We start from the raw sequence: 14,462 nt of genomic DNA on the forward strand, positions 1-14,462 counted from the left end.
AGCTGTCCATCTGTCTGTAAGTCTGTCCCACTTCATTTTATGAACTTTTTAGCTCAATGTTTGCAGATGTTGAGCTGATTTTTGCTATGTGTAAGGTACCTTGATGAATTACAGATCAGTTTGCATTTCATTCTGCTTCAGTGATTTTTAATGGAATTCTGGCTTATTAGGGTTCAAGTCTTGGTCTGGTCCATCAAATTTTTCTCCATTCCTCTTATATTTGGTGCCAAGACCAGGATTCCAACCTTGGTTTTTGTGGCCACAACGCAAAGCACTAATCACTATACATTTACTTTTGTTTTGATCCCATATATTGCCAGAGATATGAATATTACCAAACTGTGTTTAAACCAATTATATTTCTCCTTGACAGGATGATATCTGAGGTTCCAAATTTTAGTAATTTTCAGAATAACCATAACTTTAAAATATGACATGTATCTGGTTCCCATTAAATTAAAAGCATATGAACAAAAGTCGATAGTTTTTTGAAGTATGAGTTATTAAATTTTGAATTTGTGTATTTTTTGTTTAGATTGCAGCATCTTACCAGAATGAAGTTTACATATTTGAACCAACTCCATTACGTCACCATGAGAGTACACATGTAAGATGAAAATCTTTGTTTTAATTTTGCTAAGATTCATTGTCCTTGTCAAATCTAGTGACTCATTCTGTACAATTTTTTAAAGTATTTTCTATCTCTTAGCAGTACTAATAAAACTGGTACCAAACAAATCTTTAAAACATGACATAGATGAGCAGTTATATCAATGAATGTTAACATTTTTCAGTCATAACACTTTTTTAGGCATATTTACATAGTAACACTCTTAAACACATCATAACGAAGTTATTGCTTTGTGTTATATTAACATGTACTTTATTTCTCACAAAGAATGCTTCACTCTGATATTAACATTCCATTCTTTGAAATTATTTTATACCATAAGGAATTTTTTGTTCATTGATCATGTATATTTTAGCCTCTTTAATATTTTTATATGATAACTTCATCATTTATCTTTTCTAATATTAATGTTATTATTCAGTGTGTTCCTTAATACCCGAAAGTCCCCAGCTGGAACATTTCTTATAAGTTATGCTTAGCATATTTATTATTAAATAAACACACAACAAATTCATAATAAGAGAGTAGACAATGCTTTGAAGCATTTTCTCAAGGAGTCAGTGTCCTTTAATTATATGTTAAAACTTATCTTGTGTTCAAAAAAAGATTTATTTAAATAATATTAATTAATTAATACATGTATTTCATACCAACAGGTGAGATTCAGTTTCTTATCTTGATCACTTGAGTGAAGATCATAACCTGGGGTCTTTTTTTTCTTCTTTTTTTTGTTGTTGCTTATCTTTAGTTGAATATAATCTGTGTCAATCCCATGTTTTTGTTATTTCTTATAAATACCTGTTTTCTCTCTTGTAGCAGAGTGAGGTCTGTACTTTACTAATCAAGTATTTCCTGACTAATAATCTTTTTCCTTATAAAATCTACCTCAGTTTCATCTATAATCAACCCTTAAATAGATACAGTAAGCACAGTTATAGGGAACATGCTTACAATGAATTCATGCTTACAGTGAAGTGATTTTCATTCTTCATGGTTTTAAAACCTATCATAAACTTAACAAATTATGGTTTAAAATGAATCAAAATTGTTAATCCCTGGCACTTTTTTCATACTGTATAGACATACTTATTTATTATTGATATATAACTTATTCATCATTCAAACATTTTATCTACATGTGTTTTATTATGCCTACTATTTTCTTGTTTTTAATCAAATTTAAATTATTAAAAATCATAAGTAAGGCATGTTAATACATTGTATTATCTTTTAAACTACCCAAAAGTGTTTTTACAGTACAATTATGATGTGATAACATTAGGTAGACATTAACTATGTTAACAAACTTATGGATTTGATAGCTATCCTGCTATGCTGGTATGGTGCACTGTTTTACGGCAATTATTATTTATGAATTAATACACTGATTATGTTTATACATACTTAAGTTACATTAAATAAAATGAATAAATTATTTATAGCACTTGAAATCTGCAAAAATGCAAATTGATCGTTGCATTATTAGCAATGAATATATCATCTTACTGACTATATAAATGTACTTTAAGTCCATGGAGATGAAATTCCACGGATTTGTTTGTGACCATGGAGTTAACTTAAATATGTCCTGCATGGACAAAAGTATGTCTTACAGTATATGTGTATTTTACTGTACATATCAACTCCACTTCACTTCCAGATTATTAAATGTACCATACTTTTCATAAAAAGATGACTGAGGTTGGATTTTTAAAAAAGATCTGTACAGTTTTAAATGCACAATCATATAAGCCTTGAAAAGAAAACATAATACATTGTATTTATATTAGGATCTTCAAGTCTTCAAGTTTATTGTTTATATTTTGTTTCCTTTTTTCTCTGCCAAAATCACTTAAAGTCTTCAATTTAAAAGCTTTGTCAAATAACTCATACTGTATGTACTACATTTGTACTTCAATGATTTTTTTTTTATCGTTTGACTTTCAAACATTTAAAATACATTATAAGCTTGGTAAATTTTTGCTTAGAGCTGATTTCTAGATGTGCTAAGAAATGAATTTGTCTCCTTTTAAAATCAAATACTAAGCCATTTTACTCTTTATGCTTTACACAAGGATGTGTAAAATAGCTCGCTTTGAAATGTGCCCATTGTTAATGAGTTAAAGAAACCATAAAAATTGTTAACCAAGAAAATCTTTAGTGTTTCAATATTAATGGGAGTCTTACAAATATCTGTAGGATAATTTGTTTTCATTTTAAAGTTATGTGAGATTCATAAAAAATGTTGCCAATTGCCAAACAGAATAAGTCTACAAATACCAGTAAAATTTCCATAGTCATGAAATGTAATAAGGCAAGTGGTTTTTTCTTGGGTTTTTATTACTGAGCTGGTGAGTCCTTGAATCCTTTTAATGGGGTTTAATCCAAAGACACATTTACCTGGTAGAAGTCACTGTACAGTCAAAATTGTGGTTGAATAAAACAACCTACTGATAAAATACTGAGAAGACTAATTTGTGGTGTTAGAGTGTAGGGAAAGGGTTCTGAAAGTTCATTTTCCTTTGAAGCATTGGGTTAAAAGGAATTTTGTAGGTATTATTAAATAAAACTATTAAAAAGTAAAAGAATGGGACTGGGGTGAAAATGAATGGTTTTGGGTGTAGTTGTACAAGGTTTACTCATTTATATATAATTATGCATCTCTTTTTAATTAGTATCAGATATTTGCATGCAGTAGACAATGCGTGTCACATATAGATGTAAAGGACTAAGGTTCTATATGCATTAAGAACTTTGACTGCAGTGGCTTGCTTTCATAATATGCTTATAATGTATGCATTAAAACAAAGAAGCATTTGTATTTCACATACATTATGCTTCTAAAATTCTTTCGTAGTGTGTGTTTTTCTTTTTCTTTTATCAAAGTGAACATCAAGTGTACAAATTAATGGATTATCACATCAGAGTTAGCTTGAACATGACTTTTTGCTCAATGAAATACATTACTCATTATGAAGATAATGACTTTCTTTTTCCAATTTTGTTGCTCCTGTTTTGATTGCGTTTGTGTGTGCTACTCATTTTCTGATGTTTTTCAGAAATTAGATTACAGGTGGTATCAGACAGCTAAATTTGAAGCGGATTGTTACATTAATTGTCTGAGCTGGAACATTGAAGGTAAACAAAATGACTTCTCTGTAAAATACTCTTATTGATAACTGAGTCCACTTAGAACATGCACTGGATATAACAGCATTTCAAGGAGTTAATTTTCATTTATTAAGTTTTATTTTAATGTTGTTATTTTGATAATAAACATGAGAAACTACAAACAATTCTTCAGTGTCAGCACAGTTGGTCAACTTAGTTTCAGAAAGAAGAACAAATTCTGTAGATATAATGATATATTAACATGTATTATAATGAAAAGATGTGGTAAAATGAATATCGTATTCTTTGAAAACTTCGTTATCCAAAAAAAAAAAAAAATTAAAAAATTATCACATTCTGAGTGTATAGAATAACATTGACTTGTTATTGTTGTAGGATTCATTTATTGTTTAGAGTTACACTGCCTGTTGTTTTAGTATCTATTTATTGTATAGAGTAACACTGACTTGTTCTTGTTGTAGGATCTATTTATTGTATAGAGTAACACTGACTTGTTATTTTTTATAGGGTCTGTTGAATGTATAAAGTAACAATGACTTGTTATTGTTGTAGGATTTATTTATTGTATAGAGTAACAAGGACTTATTACAGGATCTATTTATTGTATAGAGTAACACTGACTTGTTATTTTTTGTAGGGTCTGTTGATTGTATAGAGAAACAATAACTTGTTATTGTGTTAGAATCTATTTTTTGTATAGAGTTACACTGACTTGTTATTTTTGTCTGGTCTATTTATTGTATAGAGTTACACTGATTTATTATTGTTGTAGGATCTATTTATTGTATAGAGTTACATTAAGTTTGGTATTTTTGTAGGGTCTAGACTGCTAACTGGAGGTGAATCTATACAGATCTGGGCATTCAGCCAAGAACATCATGAGGAAACTGTTGGTGGATCTAAGACTGTCCATTTTGATGTGGGTGGGGCTGATGATGACCACAAGCATGATAAGGATGAAGGAGGATCCTTTGATCCTTTTGAGGAGATTGAGACAGTGTGGATCTGTGTCTGGAAATGCAAGTATGTATAAATTATGTTTGCTTTGCCTTCATGGCAGAGAAATAAAAATCACATTCTTCAACTATCCGTCTTACTGTGTGGATTCAATCTTTCACAAAAGTGGAAAGCAGAACTCTCTCTGATATGTACCTGAAAGTTTGATTCATCATTCAAGCAACGATTCAAGTGAGTTAAGGCAAGGTATGGGCATTTCTGTTCAAGTGAGCTAATTAAAACATGTAAGAGGGATTCTTATTATACAGAGAAAGTTTAAACTGACTTTCAATTATATATTTATTAAGTACCCACGTTATCGCCAGTACAAATTGTGACGTCATATAAGATGTGATTGTTCTCTGCTACTCAAGTTTATAAAGAACATCAACAAAACAGCTTCAGTACAAGGGCATATCTTATTTAATTTTACAAAAATATGGTATAATAATAAGAAGAATATTGAAAAGATTGATGAAATTGCTGCACAGATAGGATGTGTCATCTCATTTGATCAGAATATAAAGAAACGGCAGACTTCATTTTAATCGTTTTTCAACTCAAAACTCCACAAATAGTAACTTAACAACTGAACTGTCGACATTTGTGCAGCAATACCATCGATCTTTGGTGTATTCTTCTTCTTAATAAATCTTGTTTTTATAAAATAAAATAGAAGATAACCCTTGCGCCAAGCTGTTTTGTTGATGTTTATTTCTTAAGGACGTGAGTAAAGGACAATGTTGTCATAATATGATGTCATAATGTGTATTGATTTATAACGTTGTCTTGGGTACTTATTATGTATAAGAAAGTGAGTTTAAACCTTCTCTACATAATAAAAATCCTCTTGTTGTGCTTTAATTACTAGCGTTTTAATGAAGAATTTGAACAGAAGAAGGAAACAAAAGGAGAAAAATACACCTAATGCAACAACAAGCTTTCAAAACGATGTTTTACTTGATATTATTGGGAACTTTTATTATGTTGCCCTCGGTATTACGATATTTTAGCGTGACAAAATGAACATCGTAATAACGAGTCTGCTCTGTAGTAACTCATTTACATAGAGAGGCCCATACCTAACCTTAACTCGCTTTCCACAACGTTGCGTTCATGACAACCAAGATTAAGGTCACAAATGTTCTATTTTGTGTCAAAAGCATTGATAAGTGCCTATGAGTATTTAAGTTTCGAGTAAAGTTTTAGAATCTTTAAAGCATGACGTAGCATTAAGTAATCTTTTTCTTTCTATCTATCTATTCTATGGAAATATCCATAAATCGAGTGAACTTTTGAAGTAACGGTTTTATTTCTGTGTTGTTTTCAGACCATCGACTCCTGTGTATCATCTAAGGTACTCCTGGGACGGCTTACTCTTTGCATCAGCTGGAAAGGTATATAGTATTCCTATTGTATATTAACAGAGTATGTAGACTGGTTAGAAGTTGTAAGTATTGAAATTCCAATGTATTCCCTTTACAGAATGATAGATTGGTGAAGATATGGTATGAAGACAGAAAAAGTAAGTCTATTGTTTTTCTAAAATCATTTCATGCTAACAGTACTAGCTGTCTAAACTAGATTATCTAATTTTCTTGGAAGGAAGATGCTATGTATCGAGCTTTGTAAGTTTATTGTAGACCTTTCTGTTTCATAATTTAATGTTGTTATTTTCTTCCCTGCTCAAATGAATTATTAGTACATGTATATCCTTCTGTAGACCAGTATCCCTTTATGAGGGGTGACAGTGTGGTGAGCCCTAAGAAAGAGGAACAACACTATTCCTTTATTTATATTGCCCATCCCAGGGCTGTCACAGGGTTCTCATGGAGGAAAACCAGCAAGTACATGCCCAGGTAAGAAATAGAAGACAAATATACATGTGTCTATTGATGAATTTGTAAGAAAATATGCATTGATATTTTCTGTCACAATTGTATAATTATTATTGATTTCTGTGATATACAAATGAATGAAGAATGGTAACTTGGTAAAATTTCTGTATTTTGAATAAAGCTTTGACAGATTTCATGTATATAATTGTATGAAAACACTCACACTAGTTAGTAATATAAATCCATCAGAAAAAGTCAGATTAGTTCTATAAATAAACTATGATAACCTATAGGGGAGCTGTTGCGAACATGTTAGTGACCTCATGTCTAGATAATGTCTGCCGTTTGTGGGTGGAGACAATTCTACCAGATGACGGGCTGGTTGACCTTGAACAGTTTGATCCCAATGCTTCGGTGGATCCAAAGTTTCACACCCACAGACACAAGAAGAGATTTCTTCAGAGGTTAAAGACAATCAGGTAATAAAACTTGCTTCAAAGACTTCGTATCTTTTGCAAAGGTGTAATGGTGCTATTTGATGACTACTTGTTTGCGAATTTTTAATACAACTGCAGAATTTAAAAAATTCTAATAATCTTCACAAAAAATCTAAGTTTACATTTACTGTTGTAGAATCTTAGCTTTGCACTTTATTACATATAATTATCTTTTAACTTTCTTAAGTAAAATTTAATGGTATTGAATCAAAGATTTGAATATATTCTTCTAAGGTCTTTCTGTCTCTCTGGTATGTTTGATTCATGTGAATTTGAGACAATATATTTGGTCAAGGTTTAGGTCAAGGACAAAGCTTTTTTTTTTTTATCAGGTCACAGTTGTTCCTAGTTAACAAATGTCAGGCATTTGTATTGCTACCATTGTATCTAACATAATATCTGAATCTTTGGCTTCAACATCATTCTTTAGAAATTAAAGAGCAGATTAATTTTAATTCAAAATTTTGCTTTTCAAAGATTGCATTTGCATACATTTGAGAGGTATGTTAGAAATTTGTTGGAATAAGTGTTGTGTACACAATAGGTATTTTTCAGCTTCATCTTGTGTAGAAATACATGTATTTGGTTTATATTTGCTGTGGAGCACATATTATATGTTTTGTACAGAATTTCTTGTTATGATAATAATACAAGTAGATGAAGCAAATTTAAGTTAGACAAATTTACGGGTACACATATGTTTTATTGTAGCAAATTACTTGATGTGTAAGTTTAAAAGCCTTCCTAGCTAGGTCTTAACTAAAATTCTCTACTAACAATGGGTACTGCCTTGTGGATCAATGTCAGGGAAAATAAGCAAAATTGATGCTTCATGCAGAGTATGTAAACAAATACATTTGAATGTGGTCTATTTTGCTGCATTTTGTACATCTGTTATAAATGTGCTATTTTGTGCAGCAGTGTATCTGTGAACTAATTGTCCTAAGGATATGATCCTTAGAAAAATGGCTGAGTGAAATATGTTAATTTTGTTTCCATGGCAACAGAAAGGGAAATTTTGGGCTCAATGGATATCCCATTAAGCGCCTTTGGAGAGGGAAAACCGATGCCTGTGGTGTTCACCTACAGAGGTTTCTTTCAATCTGTGTTTTTTTTTCTACAGCTTAAGCCAAAAATGTTGGTTATGGTGATGATATTTATAGGTTGATATACATTTACCAGATGCATCCCACAGTTGAAAAAATTGAATTCTGATATATATTTTGGAAAAAAAAATCAACAGTTGTTATTCTACTTTAAAAGCTGGATTTTGTACCAGTTTTGATTTCTTATTATTAAAATGGCAAAAATATCCCATAAAGAAATGTTAGAATTTTTTTACTTAGCTTACTGTCTATGCATTTTGGTAGAAGGACTGTCAGTTTGGTTTTGTCCTTAAGTATAGATATAACAACTAAGATGGGGATTTTGTGAATGTATAGCTATGAGAATTCATCTGTAATTCATCACTATGACCAATGTGACAAAACTTCCTCAACCTAAATTCAGTTCTACCTCGTATTATATATGTGTAGACACCATTACACCCATAATCATGCTATTCAACCTGGCAATATATCAAAAGTACACTTTTGTAAGCACTATCTTATAATAGTCACAAACCCTTAATACTGTACAATCATGTAGCTCAAAAGAGGGTCACAACATATTTAAGACCTTGGGGGTAGAGGGGGCAGGGTGGGGATGGGGGGCTTTGAAGTAGATAATGAATTGCAGGTATTTTTTCTGAACAATGTTTGTTGCCTTCAAGTAACACACATACTGATACTATGTACAAGGTATTCATCAAATGTATAATTTCTTCTTTCCAAATATAATCGAAGCAAATTTACTTTCCCTAAATGGTAATTAATCATGGCTAAGATTTGTTATACATGTGACATGTATAACTACATATGACACAGAAGGATTTAAACAAAACAGGTTGAAATGTGATCAGGGGTTTAAGTGACATTGTGTGTACATGGTTTATTGAAATTTTATATAACTATGAAAATACATTTTGACAACCTCATTTTTTTTTTTTATTTTACAGTGGCAGTGACATCTTGATAACTGTTTTTAATTTTAATTTGATTTTAATGTTTATGTACTCTTTATTACACATGTATAAGCAACATGTACATATAGTTTAATATATATATATATATATATATATATATATATATATATATATATATATATATATATATATATATATATATATATATATATATAATATATATATATATATACAATATACTTTGCAGCTCCATAAACTGCTGAAAACACACACACAAACACACACACAAAATAAGTGGAAAAGATAGCTTTATAAATTGCACTACATTAAATATACAGATGGATAGAATTATAAATGTTGCTTTGGTAGTAATTATGAATACTGTGTAAGGTGTTGTGTATTTGCATGCTATTCAATGTTTCTGAGTAAATTAGGTTTTAACAAAACTGACAAGATGGTATTTATGCATGGATGTAAATGAATGGTCAAGGATATCTTTCAATAGTTAAACATAAATAGATTCACATAGATTTTATAAACTTAAAATGTTATAGACTTGAATCATCAGATTTAATCCATGAGCAACACTATAGATAAGGTAAAGGAAATATCTGTGTAGCCGTTAATGGCATAGCTTGAGATTCAATTTCTTTTAAAGAATCCTTTCAGATTAAATTATTTCTTTTAAATGCAGAGTAAATTAATTTTCATTCACTGGCATATTTTGTTCATGTTGGTATACACTACTAAATACAAGTAATTTGATCATTTGGTTTTAATTAATTATTTTATAAAACTACCTTTATGTTTCCTGATCAGACATGCTATCCACAAGCGTAAGAGGCACCATAAGATGGGACCAGAGACTGTGATGAGTATGGCTAGTTTTAACACCGTACAAAGTGTCCATGATTTCCATAAATATGCCCTTCATCATAACGGTGTGGCCACAGTACTGCACTTCCATCTGGCTGCCAGCATCAACCCAGAGACAGGTAAAATTTAAGATTAATTCCCATTTTCCCTGCTTTGATGCAGCTATATTCTCTGATGATTGAGCTGAAGCAATAGTATAGTAGTAGTATGATTAAGAAAAATTGTATGTAAATGCACAAAAGTACACATACATGTATGTAACATGATTGCTTTTACAGAACAAACTATAGAGAATCATAAAAAAATTGGTGTAATGCTTTTGGTCATTGTACATATTAAATACTTTATGAATCAGTGCAAAATAAGATACTGTTGCAAAGCATTATGCAATGTCTTTACTAACATCAGTGGCATCTTTTTTAGAAAATTTGAAGTAAATGTACTTGTCATGTAATTTTCAATCAAAGATGTAATGCTAAGAGAAAAAATGAGGAGTGATGGTCAAGTAAACAATGTTAACAACATTTCACTTTGTCTTTCCAGACGTTCCTCTCCTACCAGTAATAGGGTCAAAGGATCAGCACTTTAACTTCCAACTTCACTGGCTAAACAATAAAGAGCTACAATTCACAATGGAAGCTGAAGTCATATTGCAGGACATGCACAGAGGAGTTCTGAATGTAGATGGTCATTCAGATGACCATCACCATGACAACCATGAGGCAACAGACAGCGATCATGATGACCATCTCCTTGATGAAGGGGAAAAAAGTGGTATGTGAAATACATGTACTTGAAACTAAAACAGGGTTCTTCATCCTTTAAAATTTAACTGTGGCCCAAAACATTAAGTATTTTTGGGAGATGGCATTTTGTCATAATGACAGACAAAATAAAATAATGGGGTAAACAATTAATATTAATTTTGAATAATTACACCTGTCTTCCAAGCTGACCCTTCTAACAATAGTGGATCTAAGTGAAGGCACAATGAATTTTACTGTCAGTGGCTCTAAATATTTCATTCTTGCACTAAATATTTTGCTCTGGCACATAAAAAGTTTACTGTGATGCATAAAAAGTTTTTTTGTGGCATTTGTTCACAGAAAAAAAGCTCTTGAAGAATACTTGAAAATAATGCTTGATGTATTGCATTGAAACCAGTAAAGGTGTGCTAAGCAACTTTGATCAGGAAATCTTTGAGCTGTTCTGTGATTAGTAAATGTGGAAGTGCTTCATTAAGATATGAAGTTTTATTTAAAATTTATTTCATCGGGACCCTAATAGATTTTTGTAACAATCACTTGTTTGCTGTCAATGTGTTCCAACCAAGCAAACAGACTTGATTTACTTTTGTCTAAATATTTGTGTCCAAGATAGAATTTTTTTTTTTACTTTTAAGCTCAATATCATCCTATTGGCAAAAAGAAGAAAAGCAAACTGTTCAGGAAAAAAGGCAGACATTCTCGTCACAAGTCTTCCAAGGATGTGGCGGGGACTTACGCAGAAAGCCAAGCCAACATGGGTTCCTCAGATCCATCAGACCAAACTTCTGAGGGGACCAGCAGTATGAACTCCCCTGAGGTGTCTGTAAGCCTTCTTTGCATGCTGGGATGGTTCTCTTTGTTTCTGTATAAATTACAATAATATATGTTCTTGATTAAAGTGATTTGCAACAGCTAAGAATTAGCTAAGTTTATACAATTGCATAATTTACGAAAAGATTGAAAACAATGAGATACATTTATGTTTGAATCCCTTATGAACATACTCATTTTATCTTGTGTCTGCAACTAAAATAACAGTTGCATAAAGACTTGTTATGATGACATTTCAATTTTTATGAAAGTAAATTTAGTAGCAAATTCATTATTATGTGACTGAATTGAATAAAAGAAGAGGGTAGAGGTAGCCTAATTCAGACTAAAATTGGAATATTGATAAAATATTGACAGGGTTCAGTGATTGATGCATTAGACAGAAAAATAGAGGTACTACTGAGGGACTGGCACCAGCATCCAGACATGATGTTTAGTATACACCCAGTGGATGGCAGTTTTTTGGTTTGGTAAGGCTGTTAATTAGCTTTATTCGTGTAAGGTTCTCAGAAAATTTCTGGATGAGCATGGGCTTTCTTTATCATTAGAAAACCTTCTCCTTTTAAAAAAAAAATATCAATCACACTGTCCGACTTTGTGTTGGATTGATCTGAACTAATTGTAGAAGTTTGGAATCTTGAAGATGTGTACTTAGCCTTGAGCAAGTTTATCTGGACTAGGCCAAAAAGACAATAGAACAATAAAGGTTTGGTCATCCCATAGCTTTGCTATGCATTTCTTCTTGAAGAAAACACTAATTGGATATTTATATGTATACATTTTGTAATTTTCTTATTTTTAGTTTGCTCGAATTGTTTTCTGGGCAAAAAAAAGACTTAGTAGCCTTAATGACCAGAGTTTAAGAAACATTTGTGAAAATAAAAATTACTCTAATGAGTTTCATAAAATAAGAGGCCCTATGTGAGAGGAGTATACATGTAGGTGCTGTCATTATAAGTAGAGACACTTTATGTTATAACTTGGTAATGTTTTTATAGGTTGGTCGATTGGCTAGACGAGTATAATCCTTACTGCTTTCGCCAGGCACAGGTCAGTTTCTCATCTCGACTGCCGCATGCTTTCCCTGTTCCTGATGCCAGGACAATGGCTAGTCATCTATGGATGTACTGTAATTACAGTAAAATGGACATTAAATCAGCTATGAGGTTAAGTGAGAGCAATAGTAGTGTAGAGAATCCTAAAATTCAAAACCCACCAGCTCCAGCAACAGGAAAGAATTCACCTGGACAAAATGATAACATGTTAATACCTAATGTTCTTCTGATCTCCAAGCACATAAACGGGTCATTAAATCAGTGGCAGATCAGTTTTGCTGACCACTCCAAGTTTTCCACTGTGGTGAGTGTGGCACATGCTACCAGGGCATGTGGACATCGATTCAGAACTAACTCAGCTACGTGTCATCCAGTGTTGCCTCTGTTGCTATCCACCTCTCATCACAATGTACCAAACGATCCTGTGAATGGTTACAATGGAGAAAGAATGGAGAGATCCAGCTCCAAGGAAAGTGATGATGATCTAAAGCATGGAGTTGGTGGGGTGGAGTTTTGTAGTGAGTTAATTCTGTGGAGGGTAGATCCAGTAGGGCCATTGTCCAAGTCTGGAGGAATTGTGGAGTTGGCTAGGATTAATTCCCCAGAGCTTGCAGCATTCTCTGATGTAGCCTGGGTACCTACTTTACTGCCAAGGTAAGATATGGGTATGTTGTACTTGTACATATATTCTTGTTACTGCAAGTTTCATTATGGATTTTTGGAGGATGATAAAATTTAGTGTTTATTGATTATAGAGAGCTTTAAATTCTAATCAAAGTTAAAATGTATACTGCAACTTTGTTAGAGAAATATATCTAGATTAACAACAACACTTCTTGGATCATTATTTTGTATACTCTAATGAATTATGTTTGTTATGGGAAATGATTTTATGTAACTTAGTATAAAATAATGATTTTGATATAAAAAATTTCATTTTACAAAATACATGTATATTTAACACTTTATTGTAGCTCCACACTGGGTTCATACAGTAATTCCCCCAGTGCACTGTTTGTGGCCTCCGATGGAAACTGCCTGAGGATGTACCAGGCTGTCATTGATGCCAGGACCCTCTTACTGGAAGTTGGGGCACAGAGGAAGGATGTAAGCAACTATCTATCATGTTTTTTATTATACAAACTGTAATGTTGTGTTTTTGATTTTTAGCTCACCTGAGCCTTTGGTTCAAGTGAGATATTCTGAACAAAGTGTTTGGCATCTGTGTGTCTCTCTGTCAGTTTGTCTATCTGCTGTGTGTTGTCTGTAAACCTTTTAACATGTACATTTTCAACTTCTTCAGAAGCAACTATGCCAATTTTACACCAAACTTGCTAAATGTAATGGAAAAATGTTGGAAATTTCTCATGACAAAATGATTGCTTATGATCTGGGGATATGGTATGATCTTGGCACAATGTTGGGCAAGTTCAAGGTCACTGGTAGTAAAAAATGTAACATTTGCATTTCATTTGGATCTTTTTTTTTTTTTAAAGAGAAACATACTTTTCACAAAGATTGTTTATGATCCTTTAGTTTGCCGTGAACTTGATTCAATTTCATTTTGGCATAGTCAAAGTCAGTGGCAGGAAAAATAGAAAATAAATACACTGTACATGGTTATTTTGATAATGAGTATTAGTTTGCTACCCTTTAGTATTTATTATGTGCTTTCAGTACCTGTTTTGCTACATGTATTCTAATTATCCTGTATTGCATTTCTAAAAAAAAAATCCTACCAACAATTTATTAAGTTTTGCCATGAAGTATCATTTTCTGAGCTCATTCATGGTACCACTTTAAAGTCTTCCCTCTT

The 14,462-nt window shown here is 31.9% G+C and overlaps 1 protein-coding gene across 1 annotated transcript in view; it reads left to right on the forward strand.

The window, feature by feature from the left end:
* The window catches only part of LOC133182272 (dmX-like protein 2), a 44,848-nt gene that overhangs the window by 2,475 nt on the left and 27,911 nt on the right, over positions 1-14,462 (forward strand). The window contains exons 3-16 of the mRNA XM_061317052.1: positions 536-607; positions 3,691-3,769; positions 4,582-4,786; positions 6,090-6,156; positions 6,245-6,284; positions 6,483-6,618; positions 6,891-7,076; positions 8,102-8,185; positions 9,937-10,112; positions 10,537-10,767; positions 11,396-11,583; positions 11,949-12,061; positions 12,590-13,300; positions 13,621-13,753. Coding sequence (XP_061173036.1) covers positions 536-607; positions 3,691-3,769; positions 4,582-4,786; positions 6,090-6,156; positions 6,245-6,284; positions 6,483-6,618; positions 6,891-7,076; positions 8,102-8,185; positions 9,937-10,112; positions 10,537-10,767; positions 11,396-11,583; positions 11,949-12,061; positions 12,590-13,300; positions 13,621-13,753 — 2,421 coding nt within the window. The remainder of the gene's footprint in view (positions 1-535; positions 608-3,690; positions 3,770-4,581; positions 4,787-6,089; positions 6,157-6,244; positions 6,285-6,482; positions 6,619-6,890; positions 7,077-8,101; positions 8,186-9,936; positions 10,113-10,536; positions 10,768-11,395; positions 11,584-11,948; positions 12,062-12,589; positions 13,301-13,620; positions 13,754-14,462) is intronic.

This window comes from Saccostrea echinata, unplaced genomic scaffold (genome assembly GCF_033153115.1).
Source record: "Saccostrea echinata isolate AGI-Se365-2 ecotype Australia unplaced genomic scaffold, CSIRO_AGI_Sech_v1 ptg000009l, whole genome shotgun sequence".
Taxonomy (NCBI): domain Eukaryota; kingdom Metazoa; phylum Mollusca; class Bivalvia; order Ostreida; family Ostreidae; genus Saccostrea; species Saccostrea echinata.